This window comes from Schistocerca serialis, chromosome 10 (assembly GCF_023864345.2).
Source record: "Schistocerca serialis cubense isolate TAMUIC-IGC-003099 chromosome 10, iqSchSeri2.2, whole genome shotgun sequence".
NCBI lineage: Eukaryota > Metazoa > Arthropoda > Insecta > Orthoptera > Acrididae > Schistocerca > Schistocerca serialis.
This window is the reverse complement of record NC_064647.1, coordinates 86,927,980-86,943,697: the sequence shown is the minus strand read 5'-3', so window position 1 is coordinate 86,943,697 and position 15,718 is coordinate 86,927,980. Positions and strand designations below refer to the sequence as shown.

At 42.6% G+C, this 15,718-nt stretch overlaps 1 protein-coding gene across 1 annotated transcript; it reads left to right on the top strand.

Annotated features, from left to right (window-relative positions):
• The first annotated feature begins 425 nt into the window (after positions 1-425).
• LOC126424558 (cytochrome P450 4c21-like) lies at positions 426-12,502 on the top strand. Its single transcript, XM_050087304.1, has 2 exons — positions 426-587; positions 12,233-12,502. Exons 1-2 carry the CDS (start codon positions 426-428, stop codon positions 12,500-12,502), a joined length of 432 nt encoding a protein of 143 aa, XP_049943261.1.
• The last annotated feature ends 3,216 nt before the right edge of the window (positions 12,503-15,718 follow it).

The following is a 15,718-nucleotide window of genomic DNA, read 5'->3' as shown; positions in this document are numbered from 1 at the left end:
CGATCTGGCAACCAGGGCGGACAGACAACGTACATCAACGCTACCACCGACGCCGACGCTAGCGCTCCGCGAACTCGGACGAAGCTGGCCGCGGCGGCAGGGGATACTGGTCGGCAGCGCGGCCTCAGGAGCTCAGGTCGCCAGCGCACCTGACGAACGCAAGGTGTCTGAGCGCCGACGTGCAGTGCCCGTAGACCGCTATGAACTGGCAGTACAACCGTGGACTGATCGATCTTCTGACTTGTTTTACAATATCCCTCTGTCTGTGCGTGGGTAGCTTTAGGCTAATATTGTTTTCTGGATTTCCCACATTCTCCAATATTTCTTGATGTGGGCATATAGAATAAACAGAACATACAAGCTAATCTAACTGAAATGCCCAACAGCTCGTGAATCTGCTGATAGCCGGCACAGAGGCGATATCCATGGCTGTCAGCTATGTTCTGGCACTGCTGGCCCTCCACCCTGAGTGGCAGGATGCAGCCCACCAGGAGCTGAAGGACGTCTTCGGCGAGGGTGACGACTACCTGCGAGCCCCCAGCCTTGCAGACCTAGGCAGATTCGGGGTGCTGGAGAGCATCATCAAGGTGAGCCACTGTCCACTGGCTGCCCGTGCGGTCGCAAGGCATGCTACTTTTCCATTTGTCGACCAACGTAGTAGGACCCCATATTCTATACGTACTGGCTGTTGGAAAACCGGCCAGTACACTTTAGAAATAATATATGTTTTAGTCTACTACAGCAATTTTTAGTTTTCCCCACTAGCTACCAGTTTCCATAAAATGTGTCATTCTTGAGCCATATCCTGGCATGCAATCAGACCACTCGTTTCCAAAGTAGAGCCATCAAATACTGCTATACACTGACATGACAAAATTGATGATTTATCGATATTTACGCATACATACGGCTGTAGTATCACGTACGTACGACGGAAATTAACAGGCTTTGAACACAAAATGGTAGTTGGATGTGGATGCAAGGAACGTTCCATTTCAGAAGTCCTTAGGGAATTCAATAATGCAAGGCCCACAGAGAGCCTGCAGAGAATACCAAATTTCAGGCATAACCTCTCACCAGAGATAAAAGAGTGCCCAACCACTTTCACTTAACGACCTATAGCGGCGACGTTTGCGTAGAGTTTTCAGTGCTAACAGGCAAGCAGCACTGTGTGACTTACCGCAGAAATTAGTGTGGGATGTAGATGGATGTATCTTCCACGACAGTCTGACGAAACTTTGCGTTAATGGACTACGGCAGCAGACGACCGACGGGAGTGCCTTTGCTAACGGCATGTCATTACCTGCAGTGCCTCTCTTGTGCTTGTACCATTATCAGTTGGATCCCAGACTACAAGAAAACAGCAACCTTGTCAGATCAGTGCAGATTTCAGTTGGTAAGAGTGTGCCATAGATCCCACGAAGTAATGGACCCAAGTTGTCAACATGGTACTGTGCAAGATGGTAGTGGCTCCTTCACGGTGTGGTCAACTGAATCCATAATTGATTGGAAATGGTTTTGGATGTGTACTTGTTCCCAAACAATGATGGAACTTTTTTGCATGACAATGCGACATTTTTGCAACCTAAATACTTCTGAATCCACTTATTGTATTCACCTCTTTTTCTACACGCTTCCCTCCAATACTAAACTGGTGACCCCTTGATGCCTGAGGATGTGTCCTACCATCCGATCCCTCCTTCCAGTCAAGTTGTGCCTTAAAAATCGTTTCTCCCCAGTCCTATTCAGTACCACCTCATTAATTACTTGATCTTCCCGTCTATTCTTGAGCATTTTTCTGTAGCACCACAGTTCGAATCACATCAGAGATAGGCTACAATCCTGCTCACTTGCTCCTCTATCACTGCTCTCCTTTAGCGACCCTCGACTCTTATAGCTGCCATCTGGTTTCTGTACAAATTTTAGAGAGAGTGTTCCAGTCAACATTGTCAAAAGCTTTCTCAATGTTTACAAAAGCTAGAAACGCAGGTTTGCCTTTCCTTAATCTATGTCATAAGATGAGCGGCAGGATCAGTATTGCCTCATATGTTCCACCATTCATATGGGTTCCAAACTGATCTTCCCAGAGGTCGGCTCCTAACAGTTTTTCTATTCGTCTGTGAAGAACTCATGTTAGTATTTCGCAGCCTTGACGTACTGAACTGATAGTTCGGTAATTTTCGCACCTCTCCACATCTGCTTTGTTTGGGATTGGAATTATTATATTCTTCTTAAAGTCTCAGGATATTTCGCCTGTCTCATTCATCTTGTTCACCAGATGGAAGAGTTTTGTCATGGCTGGCTCTCCCAAGGATATCAGTGTTCTAAAGGAATGTTGTCTACTCCCAGGGCCTTGTTTTGACTAAGGTCTTTCAGTGGAATGTCAAATTCTTCACGCACTATCGTATTTTCCATTTCATTTTCATCTACGTCCTCTTCCATTTCCTCAAGTACATTGCCTTTGTATAGACCCTCTATATACTCTTTCCACATTTCGGCCGTCCCCTCTTCGCTTAGGACTGGTTTTCTATCTGAGCAGTTGATATTTATACATGTGGTTCTCTTTTCTCCAAAAGTCTCTTTAATATTTATGCAGGCAGTATCTATCTTACCCCTAGTGAAATATGCTTCTATATCCTAACATTTGCCCTCAAGCTGCCCATGCTTAGTCATTTTGCACATCCTCTCGATTTCATTTTTGAGTATTCGTTTACTGCATTTTTATATTTCCTCGTTTCATCAATGAAATTCAATATTTCTACTGTATCATAAAATCTGTTAAAGATTGACTGGGGCAGTGGTAACTATTTTGCTGATGCTGAAATCGCTTAGGAGATGGCCAATGTCATGCAGTTGGGTAAGTGTGGGAGGTCTGCCTGTACAGTTTGTTGTGGTTCTCGTCGGCAGGCTGCAGGCTAACTGAGGCGGTACAGAGCCGTCCTGTGTGGTGGGCACAGTGGTGGGAGGGGAAGGGGGGGCAGTGGTGGGGATAGGAGTGGTGGGTGCAGCAGCAGGCTGCTCTGCAGTCGCCACTTTCTGTTTCTCATTTCTGTTTCCCAACAGAGGAAAATTTCTCGAGTTGAGAGCAGGGGCTGCTTTGGGACCGGCTTAATCTCTCGGTCTCTGTTTGGACTTCATGGATTTTGACGTTTCGATCCAAGATGGGTATTTTCTGTAACTGTCTGTGCGAGACCCTTTACAGTTTACACTCTGCTGTAAGTTTCAGACATAGCATGGTGAAGTAGTTTCCTCTGCATTTTAGACAGACGGGATCTGTGTTGCAGTTGCATGAAACATGGTTCAACCTTCGGCATCTGTAGCACTGGGTGTGTCTACCTCTCTCTCTATATGATACAGTAGGTGCTACTCCTTCTTTGGTTGGCATTCCCTTTGAATCACTCGCAGATGATGCACCTGGTTCTGAGAAATTGTCAGCCATCACGACTTCTGAAATGAATGCAGGTGTTTTACCCTTTATATCTTGTATTGCCTTTTTCCACTGTCTCAGGTTCGTGCATCCTGACTGCGATCTGTGTGTTGATATTTTGCGGTTCCGTGTTTGTTGTTTACTCATGCCTGTATCATTTTGGTAGCCCAGAAGGCTGCCACATCTCGGTGGCGTGGGAAACAGCTCAGGAACAGGCTGCTTAGACGTCAGGCAGCAGGAAAGTCCATCAGACACCACGCTGGGAATGTCGTACACCCCTTGCTTAACACCGCAGTGTATCTCGGAGAGCCATGCGCTGCACCACATTTACAAGCCCGAACCAGGCTGCTGCTGACCGCTCCATCCTTTTCCCTGCACTGTGAGTAGTTGAGCTCAGCTGTACCAGCTGATAAAGTTTTTGCACAATGATTAGCTCTAGTATGCAATATTAAAGTATTTTACACTTTTCTGTTAATATAAAATTTTCATTGTAGAACTGACTGGCTCAACCCATTGTTTGAATTCGATGAGAAGGATCTACCTGCTTTGCAATTGACATAATTTTGAAATTGAGAACCACAGAAGGAAAGAATTACTTTCAATGTGAAGTTTGTTTCTGGATTTATTTTTTATATACATGTAAGAAGGAAAAGCCTTTTTGCACAGGTATGCGTACGAGACAGGTAATAAACTTGTTACTGCTTTATTTCATAGCATTATAAATTCCGTCTTTAAGCTTAACCAGAAACTTATTGGTAATAAAGATTTATCTTATGTAACTTAGTCACTGGAAGTTTCAAGTAGCTGCTCGTTTCAGTTTACACACCACGTGGATTCCAAAGCTATTGTCTTTTCCAAGCGATTTCGAAGCCGGTTGTTGTTACTAGATAGGGCAGGGCAATAGTGTTTGAAATTTTACCAAGTCCCTTAAAATGCTATGTAATTTTATTCTTGACATTTTCGTCCGAAGTAAGACGAATTTCTCGCAGGAAATCGCGAATGGTACCGAAGTCCTCAATTTCATTGGGATTAAGGCAGATTTCCCAAACTGCAAGGCTTCTGATGAACGATTCATTTGGCCTTGCTCTTTACACAGGTTTGTGTTTGATCAGTTTCAACGGTTCGCTTTTTATCAAAATTTCTCCAAATGAACTACAGTTGTGAGGCAGACATTGCCTAGGGAAAGGTGTATCTGGTCAGAAAGAGATGTCATACCCTATGAGAACAGTTATGATGTGATATAACCATCTTAAACCTGTGTTAGTCAATAAAAACTATTAAATACTTTGGTGCATCCGTGTTAGTCAATAAAAACTTTTAAATACTCTGGTCAGCATTACAAAAATTTGCTAATTAGTATTATGACCATTAATGAAATTATATGTTTTACAGAATCACAAGATTTTTCATATGCATGTAACAATATGTTCATTTAATAATTACAAGAAACAGTGGTGATTTGAATAACCATATTGTTGCTTGTGTTACAGCCATCGGTTATTTTAACATAAGACCACAGATGAAGAAATGTTTCAGTAAATAACATGTGAAGTAAAAAACTGCCTGCTAATGAGCAATGGAGGTTTTATTTCATGTCCACAGCAGTGCGACAGCTGGCGGGCGCGCGACTTGACAAACAGTGGAGCCACAGGGGTTCTGGCTCTGGCAGTGCCACCGCTATGAGCGATCTGGATAGGCAGGCCCCAGTGGTTCTCTGCCGGATGACCTCTGACACGGCAGCGCTGGTCGAGGTTCACCCACCTAACCACTGACCAGGCAGCACGAGTCGAGATCACCTGGTAGTCGAGGCGGCGTTCCCAGATGGGCAGCGCAGCCTTGGTACACCACTTTTTAGCCAGTGCAGGTTACCGGGCCGTGACACAGGCGCTGCCTCGGAAATTACCCTATACTTGGAGAATATAGAGAGGGTTCTTTGCAGTGCGATGTCGTATCGGTGAAAACAGTTCAATTTTCGTGCTGTCTTCATGAACAGCGACGTTAACACACATGAACCGACTTACCCAGCAGCGAGGGCACGCCATCTTTGTCCCAGACCGGAATTCTCCATGCAAATGCAGCAACACAAGGCAGCGTCGAGAGCACGAGAGTTCACACAGGACAGAGTCGCAATTCGGGATGCGCTGTGCATGGGTTGACCGGTTTTTTTTTTTTTTTTTTTTTTGCGAATTTGGGAATTATATAGTTTAGTTCGGTAATTCTGATCAACAAGTGGACTTTAAGCTGTAGCTTAGATCAGCAGTACTAGCCATGTCTTTTTTGTACTGTTATAGAACCCATATTTTTCATAAATTTCGTGTCTGGTACTAATGCACAGTACAAAGATCGAACTATGCTCGTCTACCGATCTATTATTTATTTCAGTAGTGCCAAAAAGCAAGAAGTGCGTCATTCAGTAAGTAATAGAAACAATTTAGAAAAAAATATTTAATTTTAAGGTCCATTGTTGTTGCAGACTATGGTACAATAATCGAACATTGGCTGTTTGCAAGTGACTTTTATTGGTAGTGTGAAAAATGAAACTCATATGTACTTTTTTAAATCTTATAGAATAATAAATCAAGACATTAGTATCTCAGTTGTTATGTGTTCAAAACCTTCCATATTTTGAGACATAATACAGTTTTATTTTGCTGCCAAATTTTGTTTGCAATCAGAGATCAGTACTGGTTGTCAGGGCTCAACCCAAAGCTGCATTCACCGCAGAAGACAATGATATTGCACTCAAAGAGATTTCAGGGCCAAGATTCGTCTGCAGATGCCCTAGACAGCTGTGAGACACCAACCTGACTGTCGCCTGCCATGCAGACCGATAACCAGGAGTGATAGTCAGGAGTGCCACTTCTTTTCTTATGTCATTCATGGCACCCTTAATGCACAGCAGTGCGTCAACGGTGTTCTATGCCCTCTTCTGTTGCTCTTTATGGCGACTCCTTTGGGGCTTACACTTCAGGAGATAATATCTGTCTGCACACGACGAGAGTTTATAGTGTACGTCGTCTTGCTTATCAAACCCTACCTCGACCAGCAATATCGCCAGATCTCTCCCCAGTAGAAAATGTTTCGAGCATCATAAACAGTGCCCTCAAATCATCAGGGCATTTTGACGATCTAACAAACCAGTTGGACAGAATTTGGCACGATATCCCTAGTAAGACATCCAACAACTCCGTTACCAATGCCAAGCCGAATAACTGTTTTGCACCAGGGCTGGTGCTGGATCAACGCGGTATTGACTTGTTCAGTTGTGGACCCCTAATCCTATTTTTCAGAAATTGTAATCATTTGTTAGTCGTGGCATGTACATCACACTTACCGATTTCTGTCTTATTCCCATAGTTTCTTTGTTGTGCGTCATTTTATTTTGTCTTAGAGTGTAATTACGTATTAGTATAAGCGACCTGCATGAGTGTGTGTCTGTCTGTCTGTCTGTGTGTGTGTGTGTGTGTGTGTGTCTGTGTGTGTGTGTGCATGTGTGTTTCTACTCGATAAATTATAAATAATTTCAAACTTGGCACAAACATTATACTTTCGAGGTATGTAGTTTCTGTCTTCGTGTTGTTGCACTCTCATCTTTTGGTATGTTTCATCTCTGTCGTGTTCTGCCACCTCCTTCTTTTCATATGCTGGAATGAATGTGAACAATCTGAAGAAAGAAGCACTCCGTCTTCAGGCCACGAGTTGCCTACCGGGACCATCCGGCCGCCTTGTCATCCTCAGTGGAGGATGCAGATAGAATGGGCGTGGAGTCAGCACACCGCTCTTCTGGTCGTTATGATGGTTTTCTTTGACCGGAACCGCTACTATTCGGTCGAGTTGCTCCTCAGTTGGCATCACGAGGCTGAGTGCACCCCGAAAAATGGCAACAGCGCATGGCGGCCTGGATGGTCACCCATCCAAGTGCCGACCACGCCCGGCAGCGCTTAACTTCGATCTCACGGAAACCGGTGTATCCACTGCGGCAAGGCTTTGCCCCGAACAATCTGAATAAGTAGTTTTAATATGCAGTTCATTTGTGTATTACAAAAATGTAGTTTAAGTGATGGCTTACAAAAAATGTCATCAAAATACCTTCTTTCTTCCTACCTAAAACCGTGGTTCATCATTTCGTTTGCTTCTTGGTTGCGTTGTATGTGCGTTTCTTGCATCACATATTGATTAGATTTTGATGATATTTCTTAGTTTCTTGTAGGAAATGCAGTCGGTAAACATCTTAAACACTGCAGTATTCCTCAAAAGTCCAATTTCACTTAATCTTTTAGAGAAAATGCAAGTAAAAATCAGTGCTATGCTGGTAATAACACCGATTGTATTTTCTAATGTACAATATGATACATTATTTCGTTCGCCCCGCGCCCCCCTGAACTGCTACTTGCTTTGGTGAAACATTACTTAAGAACTTGTAAAACCACTGGGTAACGACAGTTTGTTCTATGAACCACCAATAACATTTCCTCAGTGTGATATGTCGACATCCTTTATTTATTTTAAGCGTGTAGTTAACATTGTAACACTTTAAAATCATCCTAGAACAATTCAGACTTGGAAAAAACTTAATTCGAGGCAAATAACATACTGATACTTGACACAACCACTGTGTACTTTGTACTGCTCACGACTTTTTGCAGACATTTTAGATTCCTAATGAAGTGTGAAACTTGAAAGCATCATAGACTCATTTAAGTGTGGAAAATAACTAAGATGAGGCTCTGTTATGCTTTATACAGAAATCGAACTTAACTCATTCACTACTGCTACTTAACCTACAATTTCATGATACACACATTCAATGTGTTTCTGCGTGTGTGTGTGTGTGTGTGTGTGTGTGTGTGTGTGTGTATGTGTGTGTTTGTGTGTTCCTAATATATTTAACTGTGGAAATACTACAAGATACAGCATTTACGTAATTTTTTGAATAAATACATTTGAACACGACGCAAAAATTTAGCTCATTCAGACATTTTTCAGCACAACCAATATGTCTGCTATGGTGCTACACCGCGATTTTATTTTAATTTCCTCTTTAATAATACGCTGTGCTTGACTGTGTCGTTTTGAAACTATGCTGATACTGACTGGAGAGGGGAGGCAACGTGATGGACGGGTGAAGCATGTCACATGATAGGTAAAGAAGACTGGCTTGTCACGTGGGTGCTGTCGTCTTCGATTTTTGAATTTCAAACTTCGATGAACTATATTATTAATTCTTAAGAATTCGAAACCTATATGTGCATGATAGTAGCAGAGAGCGTACGACGCATTCTGTAGGCCTTCCATTTCTTTGCATTCCTTCCTATGAAGTAACAGCCACAATTGCTTTGTTCTCAGTAACATTAGTTGGAATATGACTATTGACTTACCTTAAGATGCAACCTCTAAGAACTAGGTAACCTAGCAGCAATTTGTGTCATTCATGCTTAGCTCCAATAGTCCCTAGATTTCTCCAAAATGATCAGTGCACAGAAACACACGTACACACACACAGGTATGTATTTTACAGCAACAAGCGACCTTTCGTCCATGTTACCTCTCTTTTCCTCAACTGCCTACTTCTCAGCAGTAACGATACGGTAAATAATATTGTGACACTTTACATAAACATTGCGTTTATTATATTCATGAAGTATTTTTGAAGATTTTTAGATACTGTAAGAGCATTGTGTCATAGACAACACTCACTGATTTTTATTTACTCACGTAATTTATAGGAGTGGATCAGAAAAAAAGGGATATGAGTACACTTCTTCCAATTTAAAAAAAAGAAAAAACTTCAGTTGAAGGTCAAAAGTTCAGGAAATGTAATGAGATAGCAAAATGGAAATTCTTTTCTTGTGTATATTAGATATAAAAATTCTTTCTATCATTTTCTGTTTGCATGTTGCAATAACACGTTAACATAAATCACGAATTTTGGATCACAAATTGTAAAAGTTTACATGTGCTAGTATCTCTTTGCTTTCAGAATATTGTGATTTAAGAAGGTGATTTACGTTTTCTCTATAATGCTTTATCATAGGTTTTTATCAATTCAGTTATCATAAAATTACTATTTAGAGGTATAACAAAATATTTAGGTAATGCTACGTGAATATCATGCCTTTTGTACCTTACTATACTGAACAAAATAATAAAGAGAACTGTTTACTGTGTTATTCCATTATTGAAATATTTCTCATCATCTGGGTCACTTCTCTTTCTCACATATCATAGAAGGGTTATTTGGATAACATGCTACAACAAAAATCAGAATGGGCCTATAACAACGTGACTGTTTCGCAACATCATAACTAGTTCCATTTATGATCACCAGTGCGCAGCAAAGAGTAGGATTTCACTTGTATCCCTTTGCCACAGTAATTTTAGATGCCTTACTATGCTCTAGTTGCACTTATCTCATTTTTATGTGAAATGTCACTTTTTATGGGAAATGTCACTTGTACGTACTTGTTTCTGACATCCTGATATACTCGTAGTGATCGTTTCTTACGAACATTCCAAAAAAGTATTGTATTTTCAATATAATAATATATTATCATTATTTGTTATTTGTGCATCATTACCTTGAAATCATAAATCAAAATGTTAAAAGGGCACCGTGACACACTCTACCATGCACCACCCGATTTTCTTGTGGAAGCAAGCGAAGCACCATCACTTAGGCTAGGAGTACCTATATTACGCAATAACGGGATATATAAAGCGAAAAAGCTTGAAATCATTTAAGATAAGAAAGAAAACTACGACCCTACGCATTATACAGGTATCTCAAAAAGAATGACCTGGTTTTAAAACTCCATGTTTATTGACAATATCACAATACAAAGATGGGATGAATTTCAAAATATTCACAAAATCTTAAAGTTTCACCTATGCTGTAACAAATGCTCTGTGTACCCACCAGCAGCAGCACCAACAACATCTAGAGGGACCTTGAGCCACTGTTCCATATTCTTGGCCTCAAGGTGCCAAACATGACTCCATGACATTTGCTTGTGGGAATATGTGACGGAAAGTGTCGTGACAATGAAGAAGTAATGTACAGAATAACATCTACCACAACTTCTGTAAAAAACAGATACATTAAGTAAAGCAGTTGTGGTCAGTAGGATGTACAGTCGAGTGAAGTCTGGCCTCTGGATAGCCACCTGGCACCACTGAAAGGAAAGACCATCGTGTTCAGCGTATGGCTCTGGCGTGTCATACTGCATCTGCAAACGACAATTTGAACAGCAGCTGACACCATATTGTCACAGCGAGCTGATAGGAATCTTCTACTTCAAGGACAGCTCCGACCCAGACGACCTGTAGAATACCTTCCACTGACCACAAACCACCGTCATTTTCCGACGTCAGTGGATTCTAATAAGAGGAGCTTCAAGGACAGCTCCGACCCAAACGCCCTGTAGAACGGTTTCCGCTAGCCACCACCCACCATCATTATTCGATTTCAATGGTTTCAAGCCAAAGTTCGCTGGACAGCATGCTAGAGGTCTTCTGTGTTTTCTGATGAGAACTGGTTCTGTATCGGCGCCAGTGATGGTCGTGTATTGGTTAGAAGGAGGCTAGTTGAGGGCCAGCAACCAACCTATCAGTGTGATAGGCTCACTGAACGTATACTTGGAGTTATGGTCTGAAGTGCATTTTCATTCAGCAGCAGGAGCATTCACAAGTTTATCCCACGCAACCTGACTTCAAATATGTGCGTCAGTCTGATGATTCGACCTGTTGTGCTGCCATTCATGAACAGCATTCCAAGAGGCGTTTTCCAAAAGCAAAATACTTGCCCTTATACAGCTGTTGTAACCAAGTATGCTCTACGGAATGTCGACATGTTGCCTTGGCCTAATCATTCACGAGATGTGTCTGCAATCGAGCACATACATGACATCATCCGACAAAGTCATGACGGTATCCACAACCAGCATTAACCGTTCCTGTGAGTATGTAGACATTCCCAGCTTACTAGTAAATCAAATTCTTGTCGGGTTTCCAGCCGGATCAAACTGTCATCTGAAGACAATATTTCAGCGGTCCACCTGGCCGCCATCATCAGGTTCCTGTATTGACTGACCAAGTGCATCAAGCATGAACCTCCATCCCAAAAATTAAAATTTGGCACCTGTAATATAATGTGTGCACATTTGCATTCTTGCATTCAACATTCTGGTGCTCTCACAGGACAATGTGCTCTCCATCACGCTACAGACCATTAAGTGTATTATTAATATATCAGCATTTCCAATTTGCCATGAATCATCTTGCGCTTAGATTACCCTGTGATCTTGCAATGTTAATCACTTAAACATGTTAACTAGACAAATGTATTCCATAAATTTCACACTGGACTCGCATTCGGGAGGACGACGGTTCAATCCCGCGTCCGGCCATCCTGATTTAGGTTTTCCGTGATTTCCCTAAATCGCTCCAGGCAAATGCCGGGATGGTTCCTTTCAAAGGGCACGGCCGACTTCCTTCCCCGTCCTTCCCTAATCCGATGAGACCGATGACCTAGCTGTTTGGTCTCCTTCCCCAAAACCAACCAACCAACCATAAATTTCATTACCCTACATTAATAATTTTCTTGTGTCCGGCTTTTTTTGATCAGTGTACCTTAACTGTCTTCTAGTGTGACCTACAGGAGACACTGAGACTGTTCCCAATAGTCCCAATACTCCCTAGAGTGGCCACAGAGGAACTTTGGCTCTCTGGAGGGTCTGCAGGGCGGGTGTTGATCCCAAAGGCACCCTGCTTCTTTTGATGCCATTCCTCACACATCGCCTGCCGCAGTTCTTCCCAGATCCACAGCGGTTCGACCCATCGCGCTTCTTGGAGGACCGCGTTGGCAAAGAGCATGCGTGCTGTTACCTGCCATTTGGATTGGGCGCGCGCAACTGTGTGGGTTCCCAGTACGGCCGCCTGCAGCTCAAAGTCTACCTGGTAGACATACTGAGGCGCTTCCGCTTCCTGCCATGTAGCCGACGGGAGGTCTCCTTCAGCCTAAACCCCATCAAGCCAATCAGGGTGTCGTGCATGCCTCTGGATGGCCCTAGGGCATAGGACCACTCTCAAGATTGCTAATCGTCATATTGGACGGTGTCCTGAGATGGTTTTCATTCTGGCTCAAAGCTCCTGAGAATGTCAACACTCACTTTGTCAGTGAACACACTGTCAAGTGGAGGATGGTCTCCTGCAAGTTTCTGCATGGTTCGCTGCTGAAATTTAAGATCGACCAGCCCATTATCCTGAGACACTTCACCTTCCTGCTGCCCAGCCACTGGGATGACTCAGAGGACAATGCGCTCTCCATCAGGCTACAGACCATTAAGTCTGGATAGATTAATGGTCTGTAGCTTCATCGATATCTTTCATGTTCTTTTACGTCTGTCTACAAATGCTTCTAAAACTTCAAAATCTGCAACCCTACCTACAACCACCACCATAGTCATGCACCTCCAGCAGCTGAACTTATATTAACATTAAAATCAAAATTACACTCTAAATCCCGTGGGACCTCTAATAACTTGTTGTTTATTTGGCGTTCCAGTAACTTTCGTCGTACCCGCTACCAAGGTCATGTATACAGGGAAGTATCGTCGATGAGATGTTCGTCTGCTTGGCTTTGCAAAGGTCTGCTAACTTGCAAACATTTTGATGTTTCTGTTCTTGTAGTTCAGTTTTTGGAGGTAGTATTTAGATGGTTGTAGAGAGAGTTACTGGCAGCCTATAAAAATTTTTGTTTGGAGATATATTGTTGTATTATAGCCAATAAAGAGATACTTAATTGAAAGGATTGCATTGATCTTAACAAAAGCCAAGAGCCTCTGCTAGATCCCAGGAAATATGACCGCACAAAACACTCCTGGATCTGTAGGTCTTCCTCAAGAATGTTCTGCGCTGCTTCCGCTTTTTCCACAAATTTTTGCTGTGAGAACCTGGAGAGCAATGCAATCTCTATCAGCTACATAGCATCCAGATTTTCAGTCCTCTTACGTGCCTCTGCAGACTTCCGGTACATAGAAACACTCTCAATAGTACTGAAGGCATTTCTGGCAAATATTCCAAAGTGGTTCTGATGTCTCCTTTGAACCTTTTCACAGGTGCAGCACTTAAGGACTACCTTTCACATTGCTGAAGCCGAAAGACATTCTAGCCAATATACAGAGGTGTCTTTGCTTGCCGCTGCACAGATCCTGGGAGGAACTTGAGAACAATGACCTCACCACCAGCCTACAATACCACTCTGCTGGTCAGTCTCGTGCATGTCTCTGCAGGGCCATAGCACTGCTGACGATGAGCGTTCTCCTGGCCAACATCCTAAGGTCACTGGGAGTAAATGGAGAACAGTTCACTGTCGACCACCCTATATATCATCAAGCTGAAAAGGGTTTTTTCGTGACTGTTGATGACCTCAGCACACAGGACCACCCTCCAGACTGCTGAAACTGAAGGTGTTCTAAGTGAACATCGTGAGGTTGTTTCTGCATAGCACAGGTGTTGAATGACTTTGGAGGACAAGTCCTCCTGTTGCGTATCCCAACGTTTTCCTACTTTCCCCCATATAGCTGCTGAGAGGACCCAGATAACAAGCTCTCCACAATCTAACATACCATCCAGCTGATCAGAGTTTCTATCGTGCCTGCACGATGTCCCAGCGCATGGCATCACCACCCACACTACTCGAGGTAGTAGCTCTAATATCCTGAGGTTTCCTCACTTCGTTCCACATACCGTGTGTTTATGATTAAAGTGCAGCTACTCATGGAAGGTCCAGTGTGTCCTACTGTTATCATATGGCAGCGAAACATTGTAAATATGCCTACGAGTGAATCAAATGGTTCAAATGGCTCCGAGCACTATGGGACTTAATATCTGAGGTCATCAGTCCCCTAGAACTTAGAACTACTTAAATCTAACTAACCTAAGGACATCACACACATGCCCGAGGCAGGATTCGAACCTGCGACCATAGTGGTTATGCGGTTGCAGACTGTAGCGCCTAGAACCGCCCGACTACACCGGCTGGCTAACGAGTTAATGCTGAACCAATTTACGCTGGAGAACAAATTAGTTCCGATAGTGGACGCCAGGTGCAACTCTGGCGCTTTACAGTGTTTGAATGGCGGTATGACATCCACGCTGTCATTTGAGAAGCCATAACATGAGTGAACAGTATGGCTATAGAGAAGAGAGACTGTGCACTGTTAGTGAAAGTGTTTTATTGGAATGGCAGTAATTACAGTACTCCATTGAGAGAGTATTGCTGAATGAAATGACTGAGGAAAGGTTCGATGTCATGGGTGAGCTTGGTGTGGCACGTGGAAGAGAAAGGGGCCCTATTCCAGTGGAAGGTTTTGATGAGGTTGCTGTTCCTGTAACTGACCATGCAGCATGTACCCTGGGTAGTGCTAGCGTTCATGCTGTGTCACGAGAATTATCTATCCCATGGTCAACAATATGGAAAGTTTTGCGATCTGTTTGACATTGGTACCTGTACAAGATACGGATGTTGAAGCAACTGAAACCTCGTGATCTGTAGGAATGTTTTCAATTTGCTATTCAGTTTCTGGCATTGATCGAAGTTGGCATGTGGCCAGGCAATATTCTATGGAGTCGTGAGACACATTTACACTACAAGCTACAGTGAAAGTTTTAGTTGTGCATTGTGCAATGCTTATTGTGCCAAAGACGTTAATGTGGAGTACTGAATGTTATTTTTCCTTCTGGTATTATAATCGTGCACATCTTTTTCCTTTAAAGTGCAGTTTATTATTTACAACAAACTTCATGAGGGAATAAATATATTGCAAAGCAGTGATCAGAATGTCCAACTCCTCACAAAGATGGCAGCAAGGCTGTCGTAGGTGAGCACCAAATGTTACTCTTACAGCTCGTTTTTGGGTAACGAAAACTTTATTTCTTAAAGATGAGGTACCACAGAACATTGTCTCACATGACACTATTGACCTAAAATATGCCAAATATGTCAGCTTACTGATTTGTCTCTCTCAAAGATTTGCAGCAATTCTAAGTGCAACTGTCTTTTACCCGTTCCAAAATGTGCTTTTTGTAGTTCAAATTCTCATCAACATTATCACTTAAGAGTTTGTTTAACCATATTAACTGTTTGCTTACTACATCTTACACTTATCATTGGTGTAGCACCCCTAGACGTGCAGAAATGAATATGTTGTGACTTTTTAAAATTGAGAGTGAGATCATTCACAGAAAACCAGTCAATGATACTTTTAATAATATGTTTTACCATTTATTCTG